The sequence below is a fragment of the Mesoplodon bidens genome (assembly GCF_964165515.1).
Source record: "Mesoplodon bidens genome assembly, chromosome: 8".
Lineage (NCBI taxonomy): Eukaryota > Metazoa > Chordata > Mammalia > Artiodactyla > Ziphiidae > Mesoplodon > Mesoplodon bidens.
In genome coordinates, this window is record NC_138165.1 from 24,632,905 (window position 1) to 24,653,555 (window position 20,651).

The following is a 20,651-nucleotide window of genomic DNA, read 5'->3' on the forward strand; positions in this document are numbered from 1 at the left end:
AGCCGCTCCGTGGCATGTGGGATCTTCCCGGACCGGGGCACGAACCCGCGTCCCCTGCATCGACAAGCAGACTCTCAACCACTGCGCCACCAGGGAAGCCCCTTAATATATTTTTTTTTAGTCTGCAGTTCCAGCGGTTCACCCACAGAAGAGAATAGGTAAGATGGTGGAAACGTGGGAAAGGCACCCACTCACGTCATCGTGAAGATCCCCTGCCCAGACAGTGCAAGAAATTCTGTCTTGATTTGCATTTCCCCAGAAGCAGACCCAGCAAGGGGTTATCAGAGAGGTGGCAGGGTGGGGACACTGAGACAGAAAAGAGACAGAAACGAATAAAGGCAAGGCTGTCAGGCCACGTACGCTAGGGGCAACCAAGACTCCATCCCATGGACGAACCCTAGGACGCAGTGCAGAGAGTGCCTCAGTTATCCCATCCTAGGCGGGAATTTATCCTCCGACAGTGGTTGAGGGCTGTTTTGCGGGGCATTAATTCCCTTGCACTTCCATCGTGTCCCCTGTCCTACAGCCAGGAAAAAAAAAAAATCTCAGGTAGAGGGTTGCAGGTGTGGGCAGTCAGTAGATTTCTCCAAGTCGAGGTGAAAGCCAAGGGAACGTGGCTGGGCGCTGAGAGGGTCTGCAACAATTCCTTGGTTAAGTCTCTGATTTTGCTCTCTGGGCGGAGCTCCCTTGTCCATTGCCCTCTGTGGCTCTTGGATGTGCCCTCTGCCGGGGTTCTTCCTGGTCCGTTATCTCCAAGGCCGCATGTGAGGTGAGCAGTGTGGACAGTGCCCTCCTGCAGAGACTGTAGCTTGCTTTCCCCCAGTGCGTCTTTGGGCACCCAAGGACTGATTCAAGGCTTGGGCAACAAGAGTTTTTGTAGTCTGAGTTCAGGAACTCTTCGGCCCCCTCCCCGTGTCCTCAAGTCCATTCTCTACGTCTGCATCTTTATTCCTGTCCTGCCCCTAGGTTCATCAGAACCTTTTTTTTTTTTTTTAGATTCCATATATATGTGTTAGCATACGGTTTTTGTTTTTCTCTTTCTGACTTACTTCACTCTGTATGACAGACTCTAGACAAAGTGAGAGAGTGGCATGGACATATATACACTACCAAATGTAAAATAGATAGCTAGTGGGAAGCAGCTACATAGCACAGGGAGATCAGCTCGGTGCTTTGTGACCACCTAGAGGGGTGGGATAGGGAGGGTGGAAGGGAGATGCAAGAGGGAGGGGATAGGGCTTCCCTGGAGGCGCAGTGGTTGAGAGTCCGCCTGCCGATGCAGGGGACACGGGTTCATGCCCCGGTCCACGAAGATCCCACATGCCGCGGAGCGGCTGGGCCCGTGAGCCATGGCCGCTGAGCCTGCGCGTCCGGAGCCTGTGCTCTGCAACGGGAGAGGCCACAACAGTGAGAGGCCCGCATACCGCAAAAAAAAAAAAAAAAAAAAAAAAAAAAGGGGAGGGGATATGGGGATTGTGTATACATATAGCTGATTCACTTTGTTATACAGCAGAAACTAACACAACATTGTAAAGCAATTATACTACAATAAAGACATTAAAAAAAAACTCTTAAAAAAAAACAGAATTCTTTGGCCATACAATTCCTTCAAATATTTAGTAAGCTTCTGAAATCTTTCTTTGCAGTCATTCGCGCATGACAGTATGCACACCTAGGTTCTTTACCAGACACAATTCTCAAGCCTGATTTACCTCTTTGCACCCTAGCCCCTAGGCTTCTCTCCTCCAACTTAATGGAAACCATCTTGAAGCCCTCTGGGAAAGAAACTGGCCTGAGCGTGAAGAGAGCAACCTTAAGCGATTTTTGCTACAGTGGTGAGACCAGGTATTGAGAAGTCCTAATGGGCTTTTGTTGCTCAGAGCCTTTTTTTTTTTTTTTTTTTCCTCCATGTTATCACTTACTCTTAGGGCTCAAAGTGGAAGGCTCCAGATTTCTGGACTCATCCTATCCCTTTCATTTCTGTTCTTGAACCAACCAATGTTGCCTGAGCTTGACTCTTCCTTGTACAGACTCCCTAAGCAAAGCCAGTAAGAACTGGGAATTCCCTGGAGGTCCAGTGGTTAGGACTCTACCGTTCCACTGCAGGGGCCGTGAGTTCGATCCCTGGTCAGGGAACTAAGATCCTGCAAGCCACACTGTGTGGTCAAAAAACAAAACAAGTAACACTGACTTTGTGTTTTCCAACCTCCTCTAGAGCCACCGGCTTGGTACATACTCTGCTCAGAAAGAAATCCAGGACAACAGTTTTATTAAGTAATTTGCTATTATCTTCATCTTTTCTGCCTCCAGTACCAATTTTCTTACCTTCCCCACTGTGCTACATGTTTTAAGATCCCCAATGCAAGGGAGTAAATTTTGTATTAACAATGATAAAACTACCTTCTGTACAAATAAACCCAAGAATTTTGATGGCTTGACACAGTCAAAGTTTTGTTCTCTCTCATGAAATAGAGCTGGGTGGTAACCAGGTCAATGGGGCGCCCTCCTCCCTGGAGTCATTCAAGGATTCAGGATATCAAAAGCAAAGTCCCCTTCAACATGTGGTTTCCAAGGTCACCCTGGGGGTCATGTCCATTCCATGTCCATTCCAGCCAGTCAGAGACTAGAAGAGCATGGATGAGCTCCAGTGGGAGGATGGTGAGTCTCATAAAATTTCCCCTCCCATTTCATTTTCTAGAACTCAGTCCCATGGCTCCATGTAGATGTAAGGGGCAGGGTGAAGGGATGTATCCCTGGCTTTGTAGCCACAGTGCCATGCTATGTGAAAGGAGGGAATCAATTTTTCTGTTGACAGCACATCTCCCACAATTTAAAGTAAAAAATATATAAATAATGCAGACTCTAAGCTCTCTACACTCCCAGCCCTTTCCCTAATTCTTTCTTTGGACTCACTGGAATGGAGGAATTGGCCAGGATGCTGTTCTTGGGCTTGAGGTGAAGGAGCTTCATCACCTGATTCAATTTGAGAAGGAAGCAAGGAAGGAACCGGCAGGGTGTCTTTAAATAACTGCTCCCTTTTCTATTTTGGTAAAAATCCTTCTCTGACTGAGCAATCACTAACGACTGGCTTTCGGGATTTTTTTTTTTTTTTTTTTTTTTTTTGCATTACGTGGGCTTCTCACTGCTGTGGCCTCTCCCGTTGCGGAGCACAGGCTCTGGACGCGCAGGCCCAGCAGCCATGGCTCACGGGCCTAGCCGCTCCGCAGCATGTGGGATCCTCCCGGACCGGGGCACAAACCCGTGTCCCCTGCATCGGCAGGCGGACTCTCAACCACTGCGCCACCAGGGAAGCCCCGGATATTTTTTTTTATACAAATAAATTGAAAAACTGAAGCACTCTGCTCTTTGCTTCCCTGAGTGAGAGTAGGCAGAGGAATGACCGCAGGAAGTAGGAGCCTGGAACGGCGCTTATGCAGTGGGACAAGTTTCCCATTAATTACTTCTCACTTGAATAACAGGACATGGGAGGTGAGCTGTTTGCTGTCGCTAATGGCGCACCGCAGGATAGGTATTGCCTGGTACAGAGACAGGGCTGGGGACAGCCACTCCGGGGGCCATCGTAAAACCAGTTTTATGGAAGAAGCCACCGTTGTTTGAAACCAAACCCAACCAAACATGGAATGCTCTCCAGCGACACCAACCCCACTCTTCTCAAATTCCTTCCCTCACAGAAGCCCCAGGCATTCTCAGCCTAGAGGGAACCAGAGCAAATAAATTTTCCTCTTTGTAGAATGTGGATTTTTGTGATTTAGGATGATCAGTGTCTTACACACACAGCTGACTAGCTACTCAGACCCAGTGACCCTGATCAAATCAATCTACACAGATGAGGTTCTGGTTTATACAAAAGGGAGGGAGTATTCATTCCCTACTCTAACGTGGTTTTTTTTTTTTTTTTTTTTTTTTTTTTAATGAAGACCTGACTCATGGTGCATTGAAAACACCGTGCAGTTCACCCTCAACTTGTCAAAGGTCCAGCAGTTGTGTAAATTGTCCGCCCTGCAATAACGTAAGGACCTCAGCCCCGGGCTCCAGGGCTCCGGGCAGCCCAGCTGTCACTGCCACAAACAGGTGGTGTAAACAATAGCTTGGCTCAGCTCACTCACTTGCCAAACCCTCCAGCAGCTGAGTGTCCAGCCAGAGAGCGGCCCAGGCGAACACCCCACCACTAGCCCATGGAGCCCCGGCCACTCCTGCTGTTCCTTGGCCTCTGCTCAGGTAAGTGCCAGGGCTGCGGGGCTCTCCTTTGAGGCTGAAGCACTAGAAGCCCCCGAACCAGAGTCTTGCTTCTTTGATGGGAACACAGAATGGCAGGGCTTCACCAGCCCCAGGCTGCTCTGTCCTGTTTCTCACCGATGTTGGCTTGATTGGGTTTGTGGATAAAGATTTTTAGTTGGGTTATCCAATTAAAATAGGAGCTGCCTGATCAAAAGGTACAAAGTAGACATGCAATCTCTCTTTCCTTCAGTGCCTGCATCTTAGTAAATCCGTACGATCTGATTCAGCACCTCTTCTACCATCCCGGAGCTGCTATCATAGTTGAACAACTATAGGAACTTAGAAGGGTGACTTATAATCACAAGCAATATAGTTAACAAGTCTTTTTATGGCTCTAGGAGAATTCTGATAATGAAGAGGATTGATTGACAGCTCCATGTGCTGGAGGGAGAAACCTTTTCATAACTGTAACTAAACGCTCTCCATGAGAGATGAAATATTTTGTAATTTTTTAAACTTCTGAAGCTAAAAAAAAAATTCGTATGAATGCATTACGGCCTACTTTTTTTTTTTTTTAAGGACACTACTATATGTAGATTTGGGTTTAATTGAAACCATAAAACCTTGCACAGCCCTTGACCTGCGTTCAGCTCTGGAATGTGTCACAACACAGCAGCTGAAAAGTTATCCTGAATCCCAAACTTCCGGTCGAGGGAAATAGATGTTTGCTGATTGCTTCATATAAAAGTTTACTGGTGATATCATCTCAACTGAGAAACAAGGCGACTGACATTCTGTGATTTCTATTCTCTAATATTGCTCTGACAAACACAGGTCTTCTGGGCAAAAGAGGTGAAGAGCTTTATTATAAATGGTTTTCAATAGCAGAGTTGAAGGAAATAGCCTAAACTCTGATAAACTATATCCTCTGGGATTTGGACTCGATCAAACCAAAGCTGGCTTGGTGGTGATGGTGGTGGTGGTGTGTGTGTGTATGTGTGTGTGTGTGTGTATGTGTGTTTGCAAACACCACACTCAATGGAAATTCTTAAGTGATATGTTTATATATAAAAATCCTTAAGAGATCTTTTAGGACACCAAGGATCTCCAAAAATGCAAGTTTAGCTATTTTTTGAAGTATGTGATATGTATTTAGATCAAACCTAGAGTTTGCTGGTGTCAATTCACATGGATAGTTAACAGAAATTTAGAGCAAGATGAGGCAATCCAACATTTTCAAATTTATATTATAGGGAAACTGAGTCTAAAAGACATGGACTGACCTTCCCAAAGTCACTTCATGTACAAACTTTGGAATGTGATCAGACTCCATTTTTTATGTGCATGGTCAGAAAACACAGCCTGAAATTGAAAAGGTAGGAAGAAACACAGTACCAGGTTGAGATAAGAATTACCCAAGGTGACTATTAACAGGACAGAATTCCTTTTGTCCAACCCACCAAGCTATTCCCCACATAAAAATACAGATTGGACTAGTATGGTACAAAAGAACACTTTAAAATTGTGGCTGGGTTCCCCTACTTAGGTTCAGTCCTTTGGGGGCAAGAGTGAGGGACACTTTTTCCCATGTTAGCGTAACACATAATGATCTCTGTTCTATTTTTATAGCACATTCATTACAACCTTTCCTCTCCCCCAGCTCAGGAATCCCAAGCACTTCATTACCACCTTGCTTATGGCATATTACTTTCCAGCTTGTTTACAGTTATTTATATAAATGGAAAATATCAATGTCCATGAAGGTAGGAAGACAGGATCTGTATCCGATTCATGTTGGAAAACCTCAAAGCTACTCAAAAAATGCTTTGCACACAGCAAATGTTCAACGAATATGTGACTGAATTAATGTTACCACCATCTGAATAGGGATGACCAGCATGATTTGGCTGAAAAGGGAGACTCTGACATTACATATGTGTTTGTCTGTGTTTATTAATTTACATCCTGCCTTTTAAAGAAAGTATTTACTGTGATTTATTGAATCCGTGAAGAGATGGTCCAATTCTCCAGACCATACTGGAGTTGGGAACAGAATCCTAGAATTCTGAGTTCAGGTCCTATAAGTTTTCTATCACTCTACCCTGCTTTGGGGAGGAAAAAGAAAAGAATACCAACGAATATGGTCTAAGAAATGGAGACCTCCTTGGAAATTCCTTAGAAGTTCATTACGAAAGGCACAAGGCCCCTTGGCCTTGGCAAGGGTGCAGAGGAAGAAGTGAGTATCCCCGGAACCCTGACCGTGCCTGGCTCCCCAGTGCTCCCTACTCCCTAGCAGAACTTAGGGTTGGCCTGCATAGTTTTCCTGCCACAGAATGCTGACCATCTGCTCTCTCTGTTGCTTTCTAGTATGTTCTTCCTGTCAAACTGGAATAAACGGTCACTTAAAAATAAGCAGCCCAAGGTAACACCAAAGCGATAACCTCAAACCCAGTGGCCAAGGCACTCAGTGATCCACGCCAGTCCCCCATTGCTCCCACTGTGGGCTGGGTGGGCCCCGGGATAGACTAGGCGTGGAGGACAGAGGACAGCTGCATCCCAGGGGCTCAGTGGGGCACCTGCAAGACCTGGGTCTTTGGACAACATGCTGCTCTAAGGGTCCTCAAATGCAGGTAGTTTGGGGGAGATGCCACATGAAAGCTCTGCACAGACCCTTTTAGGTTCAGAAAATTTGGGAAACTAGAAATGAAGAGGTAGGCTAGGTAAGGCATTCAATATAGAGAGTCCAGGAAGGTCATAATGAAGATATCTGAGCTATACTGAAACCTTCAAAAATTCGAATGGACATGATACATTTGCCTTTAGGGAGGTGGTAAAGAGCACAGGCCCTCTCGTCAGACAGCCTCCACTTATAATCCTACCTCTAACTAGCTGGGAGTGATGAATGCATGGCTCAGCTCTCCAGACCTCAGTTTTCCCATCTGTGAAGTAGGAGTAAAGACTGACCTCATAGAATTTTTATAAGGATTCAATAAGATAATACAAATACAGGACCTTTAATAAAGCTCTACAGGCTAATTAAAACACATACTTCTGGGAGCATGAAAATGTTTCAATTCATTCCATAGCATTGGTTATTTCAAACTGATATAAAGTTCTGGATGAGAAATAGTGGTTGAGAGCATGGGCTCTGGGTGTCAATCCTGGCTCCACCATTTATGAAATCTGGGCCTCAATTTCCTCATCTGTAAAGTGAGGACAATGATAGTACATACCACACCCAGTTATGAGGATTGAAAGACTTAGTACATATAAAGCACATAGAAAAATGTCTGGCACAAAACAAGTTGGGTGTGTTAGTTATTATTTTTGTTGATCAATAAAGATAGAAAATGGAATTACTTTTTACTTAATAATTATTTTGTTGACAAACACTTCCAAACTTAGGATTGAAGGAGAAAAATAAAAAACCAATCACCTGCCTTAGCGGTGATCAGTTAACACAACTGGGAAAAAAGAGAAAGCATCTCACTCATTTCAATTTTAAAGTTGTCTTGGCCCAGGGAAAAAGTGTAGTTTCAGCAATAACCTGTGGAAAGGGGAGATCTGGTTACATGAATCCGGGCAAATGGATCGTGTGTCTACTTCCTCTCCCAGCCCTGAACAGGCAACCCCCAAACCACAGCAGGCTTGAGTTACAGAGATCCTTCATAAGGAACTTGTTGGAATTTGGAACACATTTTCTCATAGGAATAATGGCACATGTCGCTGTACAGTTTCCAGCACATTCATAACATTAAAAGTGAGTACAGGAGCACGGCACAGAATGACCGGCTCTAACTTCAGCTCTGCCCTAGCTGCATGACCGCAGACAAGTCAGCCCACTTCTCGGAATCTCAGGCAAGAATGTCTGCCTGCCTGCTGGTGAGGACCACATCACGCTCAACACACAAAGCCTGTGGGCTCTGAGAATACTGGATGATATTGCCCTCCATGCTGAAGGAAAACGTAGTAAAGATTCTTTGGAATCATTCATGCTCCAAATAGGAGCCCCAAACCCAGGTCAGCAGAACATGTGGTTTTCACTCTTAGCAACTTAATTGGGGCATGGGCCCATCAGCAGTGATTATTTTTTTATTTTTAAAATTATGGAGGGCTTCCCTGGTGGCGCAGTGGTTGACAGTCTGCCTGCCGATGCAGGGGACGCGGGTTTGTGCCCCGGTCTGGGAGGATCCCACATGCTGCGGAGCGGTTGGGCCCACGAGCCATGGCTGCTGAGCCTGCGCGTCCGGAGCCTGTGCTCCGCAACGGGAAAGGCCACAACAGTGAGAGGCCCACGTACCACAAAAAAAAAAAAAAATATGGAAAAATACATAAGTATGTAAGATTTACCATGGTAAAATACACATTACATAAAATTTCCATTTTAAAGTACACAATCCAGTGGCATTAGGTACACTCACAATGTTATGCAACCATCACCACTAATTCCAGAACTTTTTCATCACCCTAGAAGGAAACCCTGGGCCCATTAGCAGTCACTCCAATTCCCCAGTCCCCACAGTCCCTAGTAACCACTAACCTACTCTCTGTTCTATGGATTGACCTATTCTGGATATTTCATATAAATGAAATCATACAATGTGCCCTTTTGTGTCTGACTTCTATCACTTAGCATAATGTTTTCAGGAGTCATTCATGCTGTAGCATGTATCAGAACTTCATTCCTTTTCATGGCTGAATAATATTCTACTGCATAGATATACCACAATTTGTTTATCCATTTATCCATTGATGAACATGTGGGTTGTTTCTACCATATTGCTATTGTAAATATTGCTATGAATATTCATGTACACATTTTTGTTGGCTTTGGGGTTTTTTTGGTTTCTTTTTTAAATTGAAGTATAGTTGACTTACAATACTGTGTTAGTTTCAAGTGTATAGCACAGTGATCCAGTCATATATATATGTATATATATTCCTTTACAGATTCTTTTCCTTTATAGAATATTGAGTGTAATGCCCAGTAGGTCCTTGTTGGTTACCTATTTTATATATGGTAGTGTGTATACGTTAATCCCAACCTCCTAATTTATACACCCTCCACCCCATGTACAAATTTTTGTATGACCAGTTCATTTGTGGATATACCCAGGAATGGCATTGCTAGGTCATATGGTAGCTCTGTGTTTAACTTGTGTGAGAAACCACCAAACTGCTTTCCACAGCAGCTACACCATTTACGTCTCACCAGCAACATATGAGGATTCCAGTTTCTCTGTAACCTCACCAATATTTGTCAATTTTAATTTTGTTAATTATGGAATAACATCCTAGTGGGTGTGAATCAGCATCAATTGTGGGCTGTTCATAGCATCATGAGCTCTGAGGCCAGCCAATCTGAGATTTCATTGCATCATGACCAGATTCTGAAATACCAACACCGACTTTGTGTGGACCTTTCTTCTTGTGTGTGCGTGTTCCTAGCAAACTTGATGCAGCCAGATGCGGGATGAAGGAATGTCATCTGTCCAAAGTACAAATGCATGATAATCTGGCATGCCCCACTGGGAAGGGACCACACTGGCAGCTGCACTTGGAAAGGAATTCAAGGCAATAATAGCTGCATCAGGGAGCCCTTCAACAAGGGGGCCTGCGTGCCTTCCATGAGCTGGCCACACCTCAGTTACCCACGTTAGTCAGTGTGTGTCGAGGGTGGGAGCAGACTCTGACAGTGAGTGTGTTGTTTGCTGTCTCAGCTGGCCTCGTCCTGGGCTCCGAACATGAGACCCGCCTGGTGGCAAAGCTATTTGAAAACTACAACAGCGTCGTACGGCCCGTGGAAGACCACCGCAAGGCCGTGGAGGTGACGGTGGGCCTGCAGCTGATACAGCTCATCAACGTGGTGAGACAAGAGAGCTCCAGGCTCTCTACACCTCCCACCCTGGAGCATCCTCCCCTGGCTCCCCTCTTGTCCTCCTAAAGATGGGGCCTTATCTTTTTTTCAGGATGAAGTAAATCAGATCGTGACAACCAATGTTCGTCTGAAACAGGTAACTCAGCTAGATAATTGCATTCATGTTGTTTTTATTCACCTGAAATTTAACATGGGCCCAGAGGGAATCAATTTAGGTAGCAGGGATATGTACCAAAATGTTAAAAGTAGATATTTTGGGGTAGTGGGACTGTGGATCATGTTTTGGTGTTTATTTTTTATTGTACTTTGTGCTTTTTCTGTGTGTATTAATTTGTTAGGACTCCTGGAACAAAGTCACAACCTGGACAGCTTAAACAACAGAAACTTATTGTCTCACAGTTTTTGAGGTCAGAAGTCCAAAATTAAGGTGTTGGCAGAATTGGTTCCTTCTGAGTTTGTGAGGGAGAACATGCTCCAGGCCTCTCTGCTTTGCTCAGAATTGGTTCTCTTCACGTTCACATGACTTTCTTCCTGAATATGTATCTGTCTTCAAATGTCCCCATCTTATAAGGACACCAGTCATATTGGATTAGGGCCCACCTTAATGACTTCACTTTAACTTAATTACCTCTGTAAAGACCCTAACTCCAAATAAGGTCACATTCTGAGGTCTTGGGGGTTAGAACTTCATATTAATTTGGGGGAGACAATTCAACATTGTGTTATCCAAATTTGCTGCATTGGGTATACGTTTCTTTCATAATGTAGAAGAAAATATAATACTTTTTAAAAATATGATGTTGCCTGCTTGAGGAAAACATTCCAAATAGGGTCGTTCTCCTTTCCTAAGGTGGGCAGTGTACCTGGTAGATCTGCTACCATGTGGTGGCGTTACTTGGGGCTACCTTTGTTTTCTCACCTGTAAAATGGGGTCAATAATCACTCCTACCTCATGGGAACTTTGTGAGGTCTAAATGATGAATATGGGTAAAATGCCTACAACAGTTCCTGCATGTACTCAGTGCTCTGTGTTTGCTCTTACTTGTTACTAAAGGGAAAACTGAATTCTGAATCAAACCCTTCTTACTGGAACACAATTTCTGTCCATACCTGAATTACCATGCTCATCAGAGCTCTTGATAACCCTAGATTTTAAAAATATTTTTAATCGACGAAATGTCTTCATTTCTAGCAATGGGTGGATTACAACTTAAAATGGAACCCAGACGACTATGGTGGCGTGAAAAAAATTCACATTCCATCGGAAAAGATCTGGCGCCCAGACCTAGTTCTTTATAACAAGTAAGCAAAACAGACAGGATGAGGAGGCCGACATTATGGGGGCAGGTGGAGCCCAAGTGCCCTAACGGAAGGGCTGCCACTCTTGGCATGCGTCTCACCACTGTTCACATTAAATAACCCTTAAAAACCAAGAGCCAAGTTGACATGCTAGGGGTGCCATATGGTGTCTCGTGTTATGAATAGAAACAATTATCAGAGCCAAATTGAAACAGGGCTGCAGGGTGGGGGACATTTAATCCCTGAGAGCTCCTGTAGGGTATATGGCAACTATCCAAGGAACCCAAACGTCATATAATTGAGTTCCTTGGAATTAAATGTCCTTCCAACCAATAGGTCTGAACCTCCTGGGGTTGTTATTCATCACACCCTCACAGCATCCCAAGATGCCGCGTGCTGCTGATGGCCTGGGATGCCTATGTAGCCCATCCACTGGGCTCTGTGACAGACTGCATGTTGTGAAATTATAATGTGATTCAAGACACTCCAATTTAATGACACGTTCATTATCATACGCCCTTCATTTGTCAGGGAATGTTCATTGCAAAGAGCATCCTTCCCAGGCAGGAGCATTCAACACTGGCCTAGAGGATTTGTGGTCTGACATTCTACAGCACGTGTCTGGAGCGAGCAGGCTGTGCGTTCTAGCAGACTCACCAGGGAAGGTGGCCAGGGCTAGTGAGCAGAAATGATACCTTTTAAGACGACCCTCCCCAACTTTGATATTTTATTACATATTTTCCAATCCGACCTGGGATTCAAACTTGAGTCAAAGTACACAATCATTTGTGTAAACTTTTGGACAAGTATGTTCATAGGGACAGAGTGTCTATCTCTCAGAGTTAAGTTTCTCTTTCACTGAGAATCTGAGGGAAACAATTAAAATCCTCAGGTCCTTTTGCTAAGCTCACTCAGAAAGACCCTCATAGGGGAGAGAATCCTGTTTCACTTGCTTAGAAGGAGAGACAGACCATCTTTTCCCTCTGCTCTGTTGGGAGGGTCTCAAGCTGCATAGTTTTCTGGATAGAGCCTCTTCTCAGTCCCAAGGAAAAATTAATGAGAAGAAAATCTCTTGATTTATGAAGTGAGGCACAATATATAACACATGTCCCTGAAAGCCCAGCAAGGTAGACCCCACCCGCTTTTCAGCACCTATTATACTGTCCTGCTCTCTGCCAAGGCCCTGGAGCGCAGGCTGTTCTGGAATGAGCAGACCACCCACTGAACAAGACCTGCAGAAATAGTTTGTTATTTTTTACTATCTACCATGTTGCCTTTTTTAATGAGAAATTATTGCCAACATTTGAAAATTGGGAAATACATTAAAATCTGAATTTTTAACTTCTCTAGAAAAATCCAACATTCAAAAATATGGCAACTTTGGGGCTTCCCTGGTGGCGCAGTGGTTGAGAGTCCACCTGCCTGCCGATGCAGGGGATGCGGGTTCGTGCCCTGGTCCGGGAGGATCCCACATGCTGCGGAGCGGCTAGGCCCGTGAGCCATGGCCGCTGAGCCTGCGCGTCCGGAGCCTATGCTCCGCAACGGGAGAGGCCACAATAGTGAGAGGCCCACGTACCGCAAAAAAAAAAAAAATATATATATATATATATATATATATATATATATATATATATGTGGCAACTTTGGATTAAAAGTCTTGATTCCCAGCTTCCAAGGAAGAATCCGATATCAGGCAACATGGAGCCTTTGCTCCCACGCAGACACCACGGCAGAGCTGAGTGGTGTCTTCCTCAGAGGAGAGAGGGTCTCTCCCCATGCCAGGCTCAACCCTCCCTCCTTCCTTGCCTGCGTGGCCCTGGAAGCATCTGAGTTTGTGACCCCACCCCACTGGGGTCTAAATAGTTCTTTAAAGGTAATAGACCCCTTCTTTAACGTGCTTGTCACCGTAATGAGCCACTAGACATGTTTTTATTTAAAATTCCTGTTTTTCTTCTCAATTAACTTTCAAAGTATATCAGAGAAGGGATACATGGAGACTGACATCACAAATACTACTGAGGACTGGGAAGAAAAATCTGGGATGCAGTGAATCCGTGTCACTTGTTATTCCTTTAAAACTGTAGATTCTCAGGTTCATCCCTAGATATCCTGATTCAGCACTTAGATGGTGCTCAGGAATCTATATTTTGTTTTATTTTTTATTGAAGTGTAGTTGATTTATAATATTGTGTTAGTTGTAGGTATATAGCATAGAGATTCAGATTTTTTGCAGATTATATTCCATTATAGGTTATTACAAGATATTGAATATAATTCCCTGTGCTATACACTAAATCCTTGTTGCTTATCTTTTGTGTGTGTGTGTGTGTGTGTGTGCGCGGTACACGGGCCTCTCACTGTGTGGCCTCTCCCGTTGCGGAGCACAGGCTCCGGACGCGCAGGCTCAGCGGCCATGGCTCACGGGCCCAGCCGCTCCGCGGCATGTGGGATCTTCCCAGACCGGGGCACGAACCCGTGTCCCCTGCATCGGCAGGCGGACTCTCAACCATTGCACCACCAGGGAAGCCCGCTTATCTATTTTAAGTATAGTAGTTTGTATCCGTTAATCCCATACTCCTAATTTGTCCCTCCCCCTCCTTCTCCCCTTTGGTAACCATAAGTTTGTTTTCTATCTGTGAATCTGTTTCTGTTCTGTAAAGATTCACTTGTATTATTTTTTAGATTCAGGAATCTATATTTTAAACAAGCACCCCAGTGACCCTTATTATCAGACAAATTTGAAAAACATTGCCACAGATAAAAAGCGATGAAGTGCAAAAGAAAGCTTCTATAATTAGCACCTGAATAATTAACAACTGTCTCCCGTTAACATCCCCAAGCAGAATTGAAGGCTCATCTGTCACTTGGATCCCTGTTCCTCTTTTATCCCAATTGTAGTGCAGATGGTGACTTTGCCATTGTCAAGTTCACCAAAGTGCTCCTGGACTACACTGGCCACATCACGTGGACACCTCCCGCCATCTTTAAAAGCTACTGTGAGATCATCGTCACCCACTTTCCCTTTGACGAACAGAACTGCAGCATGAAGCTGGGCACCTGGACCTATGACGGATCCGTGGTGGCCATCAACCCGGTAGGTGGTGACCTAACTGTGAGGAGGTTGGATGCAGGAAAAGCATGATTCAGGTCTCCAACTCTGCCCCTCCATTATCATAGGCTCTCAGCACCCATTCGAACTTTGGGGATTGTCTAGTTTGATGGTTCTCAATTGGTTGGGAAGGCTCTTGATGCACTGTATAAGAGAACCACCTGGGGCTTAAATAATTCTCTATGCCCAGGCTCAGGCCCAAGAATTCTGATTTAATCAGACTGGGGTGGAGCTAGGGCACCAATATATTTTAAAGCTCCCAAGTGACTTGAATGTATAGTCAACATGGAGAATCCCAATAGTCCAAACCCCCTTATTTTACCCCAAAGCGAAGGTAACCCAGGGTCCCTCCTGGGTATGTGACAGTGCTGGGATCGGTTGCCTTGTCACAGCTGATTAGGAAACCCTCCCCCTCCTCAGGGTGAGGAGGCTGGGAATTCAAAGTTTCGTTCCATCTTCTCAGGAAAGCGACCAGCCAGACCTAAGCAACTTCATGGAGAGTGGGGAATGGGTGATCAAGGAGTCCCGGGGCTGGAAGCACTGGGTGTTCTACGCCTGCTGCCCCTCCACCCCCTACCTGGACATCACCTACCACTTTGTCATGCAGCGCCTGCCTCTCTACTTCATCGTCAACGTCATCATTCCCTGCCTGCTCTTCTCCTTCTTAACCGGCCTGGTGTTCTACCTGCCCACAGACTCAGGTGGGTGCAGCTGCCATGGCGGCAGCTGCTGACCCTGACGGATCTCGGGCTATTATTTTGGGGGAAGCCAGAAATAACCACGGCTAATAAACAAATACAGGCAGACGGACCCAAATCATCATCCCTGGGAGGATGCGTGTACTGACTGGCCATGTGCAGTGGTGAAATCCCAGCTGGGGCAGACTACAGAGCAGGCAGAGAGCTGAATGGGACCCTGAAGATGCGCATACATAGCTCAGTCTGGTTAAGTGAATAACCACCAGCACCTATTTGCTGAATACCTGCTGTGTGCCCCGAAATGTGCTGGGTAAGGCGTGGATCACAGACACTACCGATGCCTCGTTCCCCATGAAGTCACTTGCTGTATGTGACTAATCAGGTCTTGCCTCCTTTGCCCACGGCTTGCCCCTTGAAAATAGCTTTTGTGTATCTATTCTCCAGATGGCAGTATCTTTACACACAACACCATACTTCCCAAGTGGCAATTCTTTCTCCCATATCAGCCTGGACAACTTACTTACCTCCTACTGAGTAATCACATCTGTGACATAATTTCACCAGACACCAACAATCTACAGAAAAGGGGGAAAGGGAACACATATGCCTGCAAGCAAGTCACTGCTCTTAAATGATTTACGGCAGACAAGCAGGGAAAAAAGAAAGATGGTAAGGTGGTCCTCAAACTTATGAGAGATAACAATTTTATCAGAAGGCCAAAAAAAAAAAAACACCCCACAGAAGTCTAAATCCAACTTTCCAACAAGAAAAAAAAAACCTTACACATTCACTCACTCAACATATACCGTTTAAACAACTGTTACAAGACAGGGATAAGGTAGAGAATAAGGCAGAATTTTCCCCAGAGAACATATGTTCTAGGGATTGTACTCATTCTTAAACAAATGATCACAAACAAGTATTTTTTCACCTTTCTAATCAAATGAAGCTTCTTAAAGAGAGAAAACTCTAGGCAGGGCAATATGGAAACTAATCAGAGTTTCTATTAATATTAAATAATTTATGCTTGAAAAGCATTTAGAACAGTGAGACTGCTTGATAATTGTTAGCTATCATTATCATTAATCAAGAAATTTGATGTACCTTGATCAATATTTTATATTTATAATTCTGTTTTCTTTTTTACTTTTGAAGACTTTCCTACCCACCAGAAACTGACAGTATCTTGTTTGCATCCACTCTGGATCCTGTGTATATTCCTAGCATCTGGACGCATCCAGAATGCAAAAAGCTCCACACTGTAAAGCAGGGCCACACGAGGGGTTTCCCAGGACACAAACACCAAGACCATCCCAAGGAAAGTCCCTTCCAAAGTCTCTCTACTGCATCTGAGCTGGTCAATCCCCACAAAAATATTCCAGTGCCATCCAGCCCCTGGCTTTCTTGTTTACTTGTCCAAGCAAGACACCATCTGGGAATTGTTCACCCTGAAATTGTAGGGCCTGGAGAAAAGATTCAGGGGAAGGGGAATCCCTCATCCCTTAGCATGAAAAACAAAAAAAGTCAAAACAAGAAAAAAAACCCAAATCATCCCCTTAGATGAAGATGAGAAAGTGAGTGGTGTGAAATCATTGATTTTGTCCTTTCTCGGCTTTGGTCTTGCAGCTTGCTCCCACAATGAGAAAAAGATACATGTACTTCTGTGCTGCCCATCCATCTGCTGGGTAACAAGTAGGCCAGGCTGCAGTTCAGTTTGGTGAGGTTTAAGACATTCTGCTGCAGATGGAAAAACTGCCATCTGGGGTCTCGATTACCACCCAGAACCTCCCTGGGTTCCCTGAGTTCCGCCAAGAAACGGAATGCTGGGCAAGAGGTGAAGTAGAATTTCCTGCTTGGCAGCCTCTAATGGAAACGCCTGCCACTTGCCATCATCAGCAGAGTTAAGGTGCCAAGGTCTCATAGGAAATTCTGCAGAAAAAATTCCCCACAACGAGACCTTGAGAACATGACGGTCACATTCCTCTCACCCTTGGGTTTTGGTGGTGTGCTTGTTTGCTAGGGCTGCCTTCACCAAGGACCACAGACTGGTGGCTTAAGCAACAGAACTTTATTTTCCTACAGTGCTGGAGGCTGGAAGTCCAAGATCAAGGCGTCAGCAGGGTTGGTTTCCTCTGAGGCCTCTCTCCTTGGCTTGCAGATGGCTGTCTTCAGCCTGGGTCCTCACATGGTCTTTCCTCTGTGTGTGGCTGTCTTAATCTCCTTTTCTGATAAGGACACCAGTCATATTGGATGAGGGCCCACCCTAAGACCTCATTTTAATTGAATTACATCGTTAAAGGCCCTATCTCCAAAACAGTCCCTGAGGTGCTGGGGCTTAGAGTTTCAACACATAAATTAGGGCGGAAGAACAATTTAGCCCATAACAGGTGTGTTGTGTTTGTTTCTTCTTTTGTCCAGGAGAGAAGATGACTCTGAGCATCTCTGTCCTGCTGTCCTTAACCGTGTTCCTTCTGGTCATTGTGGAGCTGATCCCTTCCACCTCCAGTGCAGTGCCCTTGATTGGGAAGTACATGCTGTTCACCATGGTGTTCGTCATCGCATCCATCATCATCACCGTCATCGTCATCAACACGCACCACCGCTCCCCCAGCACCCACGTCATGCCTGAGTGGGTGCGGAAGGTGAGTGAGCAAGGCCCCGGCACACTTTGCACAGGGCCGCCCCTCCCTCAAGGCATCCGCAGGTCTACTCTTCTGTATGGCCAGTGGCCTCCTAGGTAACCCTTGTGGGCACTTAGGAACGGAAAGTCCTTTCTGGGCTGTAGGGGTTTTGGGGAAGGAACTTTCTTTGGCTTCTTACTGGGTATAAATAACTCAAGCAACCACCCCAGGGAGATAAGAAAACCAGAATTAACAAAGCCCATTCCAAACTCAACCTTAAAAATCTCTTTGATTAGAGAAGATGAATAAATCACTATCCTTTTATTCAAATGCTTTGAAATCTTGAGATGTCTGTTTTTGTCTTCCAGTTTGTGAACAGACTGCTTATTTTTTTGCTGGTAGAATCATCTGCTGAGACTAGAATAAGGGCTAGAAATTGGGAGTGGGGGTAGGGAGGGGGCTTGATGAGAGATTGTCAAAAAGTTTTAGTGAGGAACTTGGTCTCAAATATTTACATTACTGAATTTTAAAATGTGTTAACATTTCCAATATGTTGGTTCTTTTATACATCTTCACAGAGACACTAACGTCCAGTCTTTTGTGCACAATGCAAAAGATTTGTTATGAATTGACAGAGAAACTACTGCTTGCAATGTATTCTTTTGGGAGGAGAGACAGTCCCCTGCTTCTCTAAAGGCCAAGTGACTCCTGGCAATACCTATGCTGCATTTCTTCAGGAACAAGAAACAGAAGAAAACAGTGTGGGGCCGGAACCTTATATATATTTTTTTAGTGGGAGGAGCCCTTTCTTTAACCTTTTGATCATGAGGACACAGGCCTCGAAAGAAGTGGGTGCCTACAGAGGGTCTGGAAGCTTAAGCTTCATTGGTTTCTTGAGTCACTAGCTGCACACAGGCTCCCTCCAGTGGCAAGCTGCTGGCATTACAGAATCATCTCTGTTAGCCTTAGTCATTTGACAGGTCTCAGGATACAGACGAGGAAGCTTTGAGAAAATCTAGTAGAGTCCTTTTGTTTTAGGGACAAAGAGGCTGAGGCCCAGAGAAGCTGAATGATTCGCGTAAGGTCACATTGCTTATGCAAAATCAGACTTTGATGCTTGCCCTGCTGACAATAATTCCCATACATGGACTTCTTTTTTATTTTGTTATAGGTTTTTATCGACACTATCCCAAATATCATGTTCTTCTCCACGATGAAAAGACCATCCAGAGAAAAACAAGACAAAAAAATTTTTACAGAAGACATTGATATTTCTGACATTTCTGGGAAGCCGGGACCTCCACCCATGGGTTTCCACTCTCCCCTGATCAAACACCCCGAGGTGAAAAGTGCCATTGAGGGCATCAAATACATTGCAGAGACCATGAAGTCAGACCAGGAGTCCAATAACGTAAGCTCTGTGGCTTGAGATCTGCACCTCTTGTTTAAATGGTCAAATGCTCGAGCACAGAGGGATGGGTTTGGCTTGATGGGAAGGTTGGCGTTCAAGGGGCAGCTACTGACGTAAGATGTGCCCAGAGACCCCCTAGGCCATCTTAGCAAGTCATCATATTGTGAATAACCTATTTAAAAAATAAAGATCATAATGCCAGTGGAGGGATGATCAACAGATTGAAGGGCCCCTAGATGATGGATAGCACGAACATCGTGAGTCCATGATCATCTTACGGAAATTCTAACATATTCCTCTCTCCCAGGCGGCCGAGGAATGGAAGTATGTTGCAATGGTGATGGACCACATTCTCCTCGGAGTCTTCATGCTCGTCTGTATCATCGGAACGCTGGCTGTGTTTGCAGGTCGGCTCATTGAATTAAATCAGCAAGGATGAGCAGAAAGCTGAGCGGAAGCTCAGCGACAGGGAAATTTGTCTACTTGGATACATGCTCACTTATCAAACATTTAATTTTCTGTATTTATTATTCATGACAAAAGTTTCTGTTTACATAAGATTATGGCCTCAAAGTGTCTTCACATTGCTTCTCCCTTCGCTCCTGCTGTAGCTGCCTGGAGAGTGAACCCTTTGCAGTAAATGAATCTGGATTGCTACATGAAGCGTTCATTTCCAACAGTGTCCAGAAGAATTTTGCCCAGGATAGCTGAGCTTTTCTGTTAGTTTTTAAAATTTTTAAATTTTACGCAAAGAGTCTATCCTTTGCTTAAAAGTCAGTTTTGTACCTGCTAAAAGAGCCCCATCTACCAGTCCCAAAAAGATAAAACATTTGACTTGGAGAGAAAGAAAGCAGTAGAAAGACAATATGAAAATTCTAGAATGGCCACCACAATGCAAACTTGCTCAAAAACTCATGCTTTAAAGTAGAACTTGGAGGTGAGGGAAGGTCTTCCCAGTCTAACACAGCACCTGAGCTTGATGCTTGGTGTTTGAGGGAAAAGAGGTCCTAACCTGTATTGAGTGTGGGCCCAGGCACTGTGGGAATGGGCTCGCAGGCATGTTTTTATTTATCCTCAGAACTCTCATGACTGTCCCTGTTTTACAAATGCGGAAACTGAACTTGAGGAAGGTTAAGTTCATGGCCCCCCATAAAAAGCAGAACTGACATTTGAACCTAGACCTTGTAGGTTCAAAGCAGCTCTGGGCTGGGCCAGTTCATCTGCTCGCTTGCTCTTTGGATCAACTCTGGCTCCATCTGGGCCATCCTGCGACTCTGGTCAGTGTTTCTGAGAGGTTCAGTCCTAGTGTCAGCCATCTTTCTGCCTTCCCAATTAAACCACCTGCCTTTTCCCCCAGTCCTTACCCCACTCCTGTTTGGGGTTCTAGTTCTATAAA

The 20,651-nt window shown here is 44.8% G+C and overlaps 1 protein-coding gene across 1 annotated transcript; it reads left to right on the top strand.

The window, feature by feature from the left end:
* Window positions 1-4,196: 4,196 nt before the first annotated feature.
* On the top strand, window positions 4,197-19,694 carry CHRNA1 (cholinergic receptor nicotinic alpha 1 subunit; the record flags this gene model as incomplete). Its single annotated transcript, XM_081242257.1, has 9 exons — window positions 4,197-4,239; window positions 9,960-10,105; window positions 10,209-10,253; window positions 11,310-11,419; window positions 14,315-14,510; window positions 14,989-15,226; window positions 17,642-17,865; window positions 19,016-19,255; window positions 19,563-19,694. The coding sequence occupies 9 exons, from the start codon at window positions 4,197-4,199 to the stop codon at window positions 19,692-19,694; spliced, it is 1,374 nt and encodes a 457-aa protein (XP_081098383.1).
* Between the last annotated feature and the right edge of the window lie 957 nt (window positions 19,695-20,651).